At 45.1% G+C, this 9,796-nt stretch overlaps 2 protein-coding genes across 2 annotated transcripts; one reads left to right on the top strand and one right to left on the bottom strand.

Annotated features, from left to right (window-relative positions):
* Positions 1 to 755: 755 nt before the first annotated feature.
* On the top strand, positions 756 to 5,289 carry LOC108233987 (zinc transporter ZIP9). Its single transcript, XM_017412787.3, has 7 exons — positions 756 to 1,184; positions 2,227 to 2,332; positions 2,550 to 2,720; positions 2,800 to 2,868; positions 3,179 to 3,264; positions 4,063 to 4,197; positions 4,307 to 5,289. Exons 1-7 carry the CDS (start codon positions 1,089 to 1,091, stop codon positions 4,577 to 4,579), a joined length of 936 nt encoding a protein of 311 aa, XP_017268276.1. The 5' UTR covers positions 756 to 1,088; the 3' UTR covers positions 4,580 to 5,289.
* A 799-nt stretch (positions 5,290 to 6,088) lies between these two features.
* Positions 6,089 to 8,756, bottom strand: LOC108234055 (coiled-coil domain-containing protein 177). The gene has a single exon (XM_017412901.3). It carries the CDS (start codon positions 8,116 to 8,118, stop codon positions 6,409 to 6,411), a length of 1,710 nt encoding a protein of 569 aa, XP_017268390.1. The 5' UTR covers positions 8,119 to 8,756; the 3' UTR covers positions 6,089 to 6,408.
* Positions 8,757 to 9,796: the final 1,040 nt, after the last annotated feature.

Raw genomic sequence — 9,796 nt, 5'->3', positions numbered from 1 at the left:
ACTGACCTTTAGGTGAAAGGATGGTACCTGGAGAAATGACTGAAACGAGGTTGATCACAGGGATAGTGAGCGAACTGTTATCTTGAATCGTGACAGAGATGTCAGACGTTTTCTGTGACGACAGACCAGAAGACGACTGAAGAGGGACTGAGGATGCTGTCAGAGCTGGAAATGTTACCTCGATGAGCCCAGGGCCAACAAAATGTGCTGACGTCGACATAAAATCCTGCTGTCAACTTTTGTTTCAAACAGATGTGTTTGCAGAGAGAGCTGGAAAGAAAGGGGGCATTAAGAACTAAATGTTAGATGCATTAGATGACAATCAGGTATTTTGCACACAAAACGAGCGAAGGAAAGAGCGACAAAGATGGGTTAAACATGTTATTGTTCATTTTCTGTTAGAAAACCGTGACCAAACGTTTTGCAGCCTCAGTTTGCATATATTTCAGAATGTTTTGAATAATTGCAAAAATAAAACACTTGCACAGCTTTTCAGCCCTGCCATAAAAGGACTCTCTTGAATACAGGTGTTGGTGAAGAGCAGGAGATGTGACAATTACAACACAAAAAAACAACTATTTTTTTAGTTGTTTTTTTTTGTTGTTATTGTTTTTTATGTGGAGAACAATATTGGGGTTTATTCTTGCCATGTCTCACAACCTCAGCGATAAAATAACCATAAATCTTGAAGGTTGAAGTCGACGCGCGGTCGTTTTTAATCCGCTTTTTTCCTGCTTGTGCGCGCTCCCGACGCGGGGCGCGCGAAACTCTTCCGGGGTGACCAACTTTGGCGCAACACCGGGGTTTTAAGCTGGCTGCGTAAAAAAAGGATATTTTGCCTTAATTTTTCGGTTCGTTGGAGCAGAAAGTTGGAGGGCTGCAGTTCTCTGGGTCGGACGGTGGGCGCTGCTGAGGAGGAGGAGGAGGAGGAGGAGGAGGAGGAGGGAGGCGGAGGTGCGACGTGGAAAGGCGGAGAGCCTCATGTCGTCCTCAGTAAACACATGAAATCCGGGAGGGCAGACTCTGATTATATGATGAGACACGGCAGCAGACAGGGACAGCGCCGGTGTTAGGAGGAAACCGTCGCCATGGAGGAAGGGCTGACCATTACTTTTATATCCGTGGCGATGTTCGTGGGGTCGTTTCTGCTCGGATTCATCCCTCTGCTGTTCAGACTGTCCGAGGTGAGCCAGCTTTCCGTCTTTAACCTCCTCATGAAGAAAACCGGGCCGGGTCAGCACCAAACTGTGGGAAAAGTTAAAAAAAAAAAAAAAAAAACATCAGCAGGGTCTGTTCAGCTGTGGAAAATTACTGCAGACATTTAAAAAAAAAAACAACGCAACTTCAAATCTAACTTCTATAATGATCTTTATTTGGAAAGAATCAAGCCTACATGTTGGTGTATGAACTTTAGAAACGGGGAGTCTGCCGCCAGTGGCTCGTTTGTGGTCACCATGGTAACCACACACCTGTGTCTGTCGCTCCCTGGACTGCCATGTCAGTGAGAGGCAGACAGAAACCGCAGACTTAAAAGTGAGCCTCGTGGTGTGATTTATGTTGGCGATATGACAAGTTAAAGAGACGTCTCACTTCTGCTTTTGAAAATAATGTTTTATCAGATCTAATGTGAGTCTACGGAAGCGTCGGTGTGGATTCTCTGTAGTCTGGAGGGGTTTGAGAGAAAACCGTGAGTCCTACAGTAATGAGAGACACGCTGGGCGAAAGAAGACCAAAATCTCCACGTTTTGGTTTTATCATTTCTACATCTGCCTAAAAGAGTTACAGGAGTAGGATGAGTTTTATTGCAAATATTTTTATAGACAATTCAAAAGTCAGAACATTCTGTGGAAAAACTTGTAAAAAGAAAACCATAAAACTCTAAAAGTCAAACTTTCTGATTAAATGATGTTTTTAGTCTAAAGTGTTTTCTCACGTATTCAACCAAACACACGAGCTCCATTTTTCTTTTTCTCTCGTAGTTTTTGGGCGTGCGATGTTCCCCTACCAGAGTTCCAGCACATTATTCCTAATCAAGGCTCGCATTTTAGATGTTTTTTAGATGTCACGACTTACAGAACAAATCTGTTTTTTTTTAAACAACACGAGGGTGCTTTGATGCTTGTCGATTGTCACTTCTTTATTATAGTAAATGTTTCATAATTTCCCATGAATGCTGCTTTCTTGGATGTCGTTTGTTTACCCGATTAAACGTTTTGGTCCTTCCAGAAAAGCCTGCAGTTTGTCTCCCTGCTGGGGGCAGGACTCCTTTGTGGGACGGCACTTGCCATCACCATCCCTGAGGGTGTGGGTTTACTGGAGGATTCATGGAGAGGTGAGCAGAACTTCAGTGAATCAGAGTCGCCCCCATCCTTCAGTTGCCTTGACAACAGTTGTAACATAGCCCCTGAATTAGCATTTTATTGTAACCTTTTGAAAGCATTGATGATGCAGGATGTGGGGGTTAAACCACTTGTCTGAATGCGCTCCGATGGCCGTCTTTTATTTTGGATTTGATCAAAAGCTCTTCCTGTCCTTCATCTCCTGTCCAGCTTCCCCGTCCTCCTCCTCTGATGTGCCATCCAGTCGAAACGCCAGCGAAAAGAGTGCGTCTTCCTCGGAGGAAGGCCCCCCGCCTCGGTTCTATATCGGGATGGCTTTAACCTTTGGGTTCACCTTCATGTTTGCCGTTGATCAGATTGGAGGTCACCTTTCCACGCGTGGCAAGTCGTAACCCTCACACTCAGTTCTCTACGTGCCTTCACGCCGTTCGTCTAAACGTGTCTCAACGTCTGATTTCAGACCAAACGACACGCTCGTCGAATAGCGCCCACATCACAGCCACTCTGGGGCTGGTTATTCACGCCGCAGGTAAATCCTCAAACGTCCCACCTACGTGTCCGTTAGACCTTTGTTTGCATGGGGACCACAAAGGAGTTCCAAGAAATGGGCAAAAAAAAAACCCCCAACAAAACACACTTGTTTGAGCCCTCATGTGACTGTAGCACGAGATCCTTTTTTTCTTTTTGAGCTCATTTTTCTGAGTTTTTAGCTTTAAGGTTTAACATCAAAATGCCAGAAGAGGAAAACTGTGGCTCTGTAAAATCTCACATAAAATGAATAATCTGCTGCCTTTTAGTCACCTGAACATTGACAGATGAATATCTCGTTTTGCTCCCAGCGGATGGATTCGCTCTGGGCGCTGCTGTGGCCACAGGTCAGGTGACGGTACAAGTCATCGTTTTTTTTGCCGTCATTCTACACAAGGTGAGAGAACGTCTCAGTAAAATATAGCTGTGTGGATCTAAACAGCTCATTATGACCTGTATGGCAAGCCATTCGTCTATTTATTCAATATCTTTGAAATCAAGAAGCATTTTCACCCACTGGTTTACAACTACACTCAACTAGTTGCCCATTTGGTCCCACTGCTCCTAATAGTAACACTTTTTTTGCCAACTAGTAGCACTTTTGCCCAACTAATTGGAGCAGAAGTTATACTAGTCAACCATTAGTAGTTGGTTTCTTAAACACTAGTGAACCACTGGGTCAGACTAGTCGACAATTGTGTCGTGCAAGCTAACTTGTAAGAGTTAACTATTCAACACAAAGTATGCAGACTATGCAACTAAATTACACTCTAAAATGCTGACTCGTCTTTACTAGTTAACTAGAGCAGTAAAAACTGTCAACTAGTGTGCACATTTGTGAGTCGCTAGTCAAATAGTGGGCATAATTTGTGTTGACTGGTTAAGATGTAAGGGTTTCTGTGCTCACTAACTAACCTGTTAGTGTCACAGTTGTTGGTTAGTTTGGTCCAGTGTTTCACCAGAGTGTTAAAAAGACAACTAGTTGGAATGTTTGGGCTGCTAGTTAGGCACAGAAACACAAAAAGTGTTACTAGTCAGAGTGTTTCTGGAGCTAGTGCATCAAAATGTTGAATTAGTGTGACTAATTGTGCAGCTAGTGCAGCGTTGTCACAAACTAGGTCGTGAAAGTGATGCTTGCTGTCAAGGGTATGGAATAAATACACAAACAGCTTGCCATACATGGCTTGTCTTCCAGGCGCCTGCAGCCTTTGGTTTGGTCTCCTTCCTGATGCACGCAGGCCTCGAGAAGAAACACATTCAGGGACATTTACTGGCCTTTTCAGCTGCAGCTCCAGTGGTTGCCATCAGTACTTACTTCATTTTGCACTCAGTAAGAGCCCACGTCAGCTTCTAGTATCTAAGAGAAGGTTTATTTTATGTGGCTGCTTCTGCTTTATTTTATTTATTTTTATTTAACGTGACGTGTGTCTGGTCCACAGTCTGGAAATTCCGCTCAGAGTCAGCTCAGTGCGACAGGAGTGGGCATGCTCTTCTCGGCCGGGACGTTCCTCTACGTGGCCACGGTGCATGTTCTCCCCGAGATCAGCGGCGGCGGCGGTGGCGGCGGGACAGACGAGCCGATGTCTGACCTCCAGCAGCTCCCTGAAGCCGGGACCCACAAGCAGCGGCACCTGGGGCTCCTGGAGAGCCTCACGCTCATCCTCGGCGTGGGGCTCCCCGTCGTGTTGGCCCTCGGGCTGCACGACGACTAACAGGAAGTCAGTTCAAGGACTTTCTGTTAGGAAGAGTCAACTTTGGTGTGTCCTGATTTTACTGAAACTGAGCTTCGGGTCCCGCTATTGTTCCTTCCTGTATCAACAGGACTTTCCAGTTCATGTGAGGAACTGGATAGCTAATAGATTGTTCTCAGTTGGAGATTTTTTCCAAGAAAATAAAAAGACTTTTGTTGCTGAAGCCCTTTAAGGAGCCATGACAGTTCAGAAATGAAATCCCAGTCAGTGGATAGATTTACAGCAGGATAATCTGACACCGTGACGAGAAGAATGAGAGCTTTAAGTTGCACAGAGGAAAAATTTGGTACATTTAATTGTTTAAAAATGCATTTATTTTCAGTTATTCACAAGGTCCAAAACAAAGGTTTTCAAACATACGTATGGTAGAATTAGTTTGAAAACAAGCTTTAGCGGTACGTCTGAGAAAGCGTGTTGGTTTGACAGTTTAACACCTGCAGGATCGGGGAGAAAATCCAGTTTTTTTCTTTTTTATTTGTTTTTTTTTTTGGTAAAAGCCATCCCAGCACATTTTGAGTCAGACAAGAGGCTGAGTTACGCTACGAGAACACCGATTTAACTTCTTAGGAGTGCAGCTTTTTTTGTTTCTTTGTTTGTTTTTCACTTTCTTCTTGGTTGTAAGCCCAAGATAAAATAGAACAAAAGTAAAATAAAAACAAAAAGTGTACAAATTCTAGTTTTATAAAGGTCTGTTTCTTTGCATCTTGTATGTGTCGTGAAGCAGGTGACTTCTAAACTCGAGCAGAAGAGACGCTTTAGGTTCAAAACGAAGAAGCTAAAAATGTGAAATAAACTAAATAATCATTTGACAAACAGTTTAAAAATAGCTCATATACAATCACAACAGTAATGGATAGATTTCTTGTGATTTAAAGTTGTTGTAATTGATCCAAAAAACTAATAAGTGAGCTATGAGAGTCAGACATTTACGGTATTTTTAGTTTAGATGCACCTTCCTTTTACAGCAGACAGCAGTCACAGAGTAAAACTGAACCACTCGATGCTCATTCAAACATTAACCTGTCGCTCGTTTTATTTGCACTCTGCAGGTTGTTTAATGACTGAAGTCAGGGTCCACCTGATGGCCGCACAGAACACAGTTCAACCCGGAAACTTTATTGGTCTGCAACTTTCTGACAACGAAAAACTCGACACCGCTGTCCGACATCCCGAGGGTGACATTTTTACTTGTTCGTTCGGGGGCAGGGGGTGGTAATACTAGATTCTACAACGCTGAACAACAATACAAACTGACTGACGCAGTACTTAAACAGAATAAAGGTTTTTGGCAAACGATCCAGGATTGGCTCCCAGGTTTCAGGGTCGGGACTTTAAAAAAAAAAAAAAGGGTCACTAACTTTACAGCCCTGGTTCTGAAAAGGTTGGGACAAAGTGTAAAATGTAAATAAAAACTAAATGCAGTGATTCACACATCAGACAAACACATATTTTATTCAAAATGGAACACAGTAAACATATCAAGTGTTGAAACTAAAAAGTAGGCTCATTATAAATAAGGTACTTTAGAATTTTATGGCATCAATACATCTCTTAAAGTTGTTTCAGCTCCATGTTTCCTGCTGTGAAGAACCCCCTCTTCCTTTAACAACAGTCTGTAAACATCCAGGAGCTGAGGAGAGCAGCTGCTGGAGGATTTAGAGGGAATGTTGTCCCATTCTGCTCTGTAGAGGATTCTAGCTGCCTGGATGGGAGCAGATGTTGTAAAACCTGGAGGTACTGTTCTGCATTGATGGCGCCTTTCTGGACGTGTAAGGTCCGAATCCTTTCTCTCATAGTTTCATGCTTCTTATGGAGGCAGTCAGCTGAGCCTCCAGAGCCATCTGATCAAAGGTTCGGCTGCGTGTCTGCCGCCTCACTCCCTCCCTCATGTGAAAGGAGGCCCGAGTCAGCCTCTGCGCCTCCTCCTGGATCTGCTCTCGCTGTCTCAGCAGCCTCTCCCTCTTCCACTCCTTCGCGGAGACGTGGTTCTCCCTGGCCTTCATCATTGCCTCCTCCTCTCTCTGGATCTTCTCCCTGAGTCTCTGGTGGCAGCGCTGCCTGTGCTGGTTGTGTTCTCGGGCCTCCTGAGCTCTGCTCCTCAGCAGCAGGGAGGCGTTCAGGGCCGCTCGCTCCATGCGACGCTGGCTCATTTGAACCAGGAGGCGTTTGTGTGTGAGCTGCTGGATGCTTCGCAGTTGGGCCCTCAGCTGTGCTCTCTGAAGCTGCTCCTGCTCCCGAGCAGCGCGCTCCCGCAGCTCCCTGAGCTGCGCCTCCGTAGCTTGGGCTCGTTTCTCAGAGGAACGCTGCAGCTTCTTCTCCAGTGTGCTCCTCAGCTGTGCCTCCTCTTCCTCCATCTGCTGCTCCTGCTGCTTCTTCAGCAGGATGTGCCGAAGCAGCTCCCTGCGGTTCTCCTCCTGCAGCCTCTTCTGCTCCTTCTTCTCCTGCAGCCCTTTGCTCCTAGTGGCCCTCTCCTCCCTCTCTGCTGCTGCCTGTCGCTCCCTCTCCAGCTCCCTCTTCTCCATCTCCTCCTTCTCTCTCAGCAGCTTCTCTTGGTAGCGTTTGCGCTCCTCTGCCTCTTTGAGTGCACCCTCCAACCTTTCCCTGCGCTGTGCCTCCACCTCCTCCTTCAGCCTCCTCCAGCGATCCTCTTGGAGCAGCACCTCCTGCTCCAGCTGCCCTGCTTTCTCCTGCTCCTGACGCTGCCTCAGCCGGCTGCGGGCCTCCAGCTCCTTGTGCCAGCGTTTCATATTCTGCCTCAGCTTCCTCCTTCGCTCTTTCTCTGCTTGGGCCTGCCGGGCCTCCTCCTGCCTGCGAACCTCCTGTTGCTTCTGTTCCTCCTGCCGTGAGAGCTCCAGGCGATCCTGCTCCTCCTCATGGTTCGCCAGCATCAGAGCTGCTATCTTGCGATCCCTCTCCGATACTGTGATACATGTCTTCCTTTTGATTTCTGCAGTGAGCCTCAGCAGCTTCATCTCGGTAGCTGGGGAGTACCTCAGGTCTCCGAGGTTGAAGCTGCTGATTGTGCTCCTCTCTGGGTCTCTCCTTTCAGCAGCAGAACATCTGGACCTGCAGGCCAGCTTCCCTCTAATGCACAGATCAGCATAAGGAATGGGCTCTGGTGTCTGTGAATCTGATGAGGGCTCCTTCACTTTGGTTTCATGCAAAACCTCCAAGCTTGAAAGTACATTACTCCTGGGCCACCTGCTCGCTGACGCTGAGATAATCCTCTCCTGCTCCCTGCTGTGGCCCGTTTTCAGAGCCTTCGACCTTTCTTTTTCATAGGATTCATGCATGACCCTCATCGCCTCAAAGGGCACGTCCCTCCGCTCCGCAATCAGCTCGTTCAGCGATTTTATCAGAAGCTGAACCGGTTTTATTCCAGGCAGAGGGCAGGACTCCTGCGGGATCTGACCTGTTGAGCTGCTCCTTTCCGTTCCAGCTGACTCAGAGTTCTTCTGGTCCAGACGGAAGGCAGGGAGACCGGACCTGAGCTCCCCCATCTTAAAAGTTCTGGACGATAGGCCCACTCGCCTGGGAGGAGTCTGGTACACCTGCAGAGTCTGTCCAGCTCAGAGAGGAGGTCAGGAGGGGATTAGTTGCGTCTTTTCTGTCAGTCGTGGCTCCACCTCGGCAGTAACACAGAGAAATAAAATGTTTAACATGTTTTATATTAACATAGCCCGGCAGAATTAAATAACAAGTGGGATAACATTTCATTAATGCAGCTGTAGATTAAATCTCACTGGAAAACCTGCTTGTAGAAAGGTATTAAATTCATAACTTCACGTTTAGGCAAATATTATGTAAACTTTGAGAGTTCTTGAAGTTTATAGGAAACCAATGAAAATAAAACTCAAGGAAATAAATAGTAAACACTCATAAAACCCAGTCGCGACGCTTCTAGTTACCATGACAACAGAAACTGGCACCCACCGGAAGCCGGAAGTTGACGGGCGGTGGTGCGATTTAAACAAAAATACACTTAAAATCATTTTTTCAGTTGTTGAGTTCTGCTTTTTGTTTTTGCGTAGTTCCCACCTTGTTGCTGTATTTTGTTCAGTATTTTAGACCACTTTGTATTATTTAGATTTTCTTTTGTAGCCGGGCCCTCTATCGATGACCTCCGGTATTACACCACTCAAAGTCGGTTCTACATCAATTCTACTTCTACATAAAATAACAAATAGATATGCTACAAAATGTCCTTCTTTTGTTTTCGTGTTTTAAAAATATACTAATTGGTTATTAACACTGCAAGTTTTAGCTGTAGTTGTCAATTGTCTTGCTCTAAATGCATTTTGTAGTACTAACATTTTAATATTTACAGAAACACTTTTAAGAAGTAAGCTAAAATTAAATGTGGTTGTCTTTGTTGATCAGCTGAATACTTTGCACAATGAGGTACTTGTTGTGGTAAAGATCACACACGTTTTATTATTAAACCAAACCATCAAAACATCGTGCAGTGGGTGATAAATTGAGTATTAAGGAGATTGGGTGAATTTTAGGAAGAACATAGACTGATTGTCCTGTCCATGAGACAAGGACAAGGTTATTTAGTGTTGATAGCATCATGATGAACACATTTACGTACAGCAGGATTTTTATTCTTAGCTGAAGCCTGGTGGTTTATAATTTACTGAATACGAACAGCCCTTAATGTCATATTTACTGACTGGCGAGCGCCATCTTATGGGGGAACAGATTATTTCAGGGGATAATTACTTCAACACTTAATATTATTTCTGTAATAATACAACATTTAACTAGAACTGCAAGCAGTTATCAACGGGTTCCAAGCCCCCACGCTCCGCCCCTGTCCGCGCGCCCCCCGACCCCGGCGTCTCGCCAGCGTGGCTTTGCCGCCTCTCTCGGCGAGCGGGCCGAGTCGAAGCTCGCCAGGACGGTGCGTACTCAAAGGCGCTTCATAAGAAGCAACGGTATAATTTGTGAAGAAAGCTCGGGAAGGAAAAGCTAACTGTCATTTGATACCACACAGAGGCAAAGAAATAAATTCATAAAAATTTCAATATTTATTTGAAAAATACAAAAATATTCTCAGATGATCAAGTCTACATCTGTAATAATATGCATTTATCTCCATGTCTCTAAACAAAATGCATTTTCAATAGAAAATTGTTCAATGCAATTTTATGGTACACTTGGTCAAGTAATTAA

This window comes from Kryptolebias marmoratus, linkage group LG22 (genome assembly GCF_001649575.2).
Source record: "Kryptolebias marmoratus isolate JLee-2015 linkage group LG22, ASM164957v2, whole genome shotgun sequence".
NCBI lineage: Eukaryota > Metazoa > Chordata > Actinopteri > Cyprinodontiformes > Rivulidae > Kryptolebias > Kryptolebias marmoratus.
The sequence above is the reverse complement of the archived record's forward strand: the minus strand, read 5'-3'. Positions and strand labels throughout refer to the sequence as shown.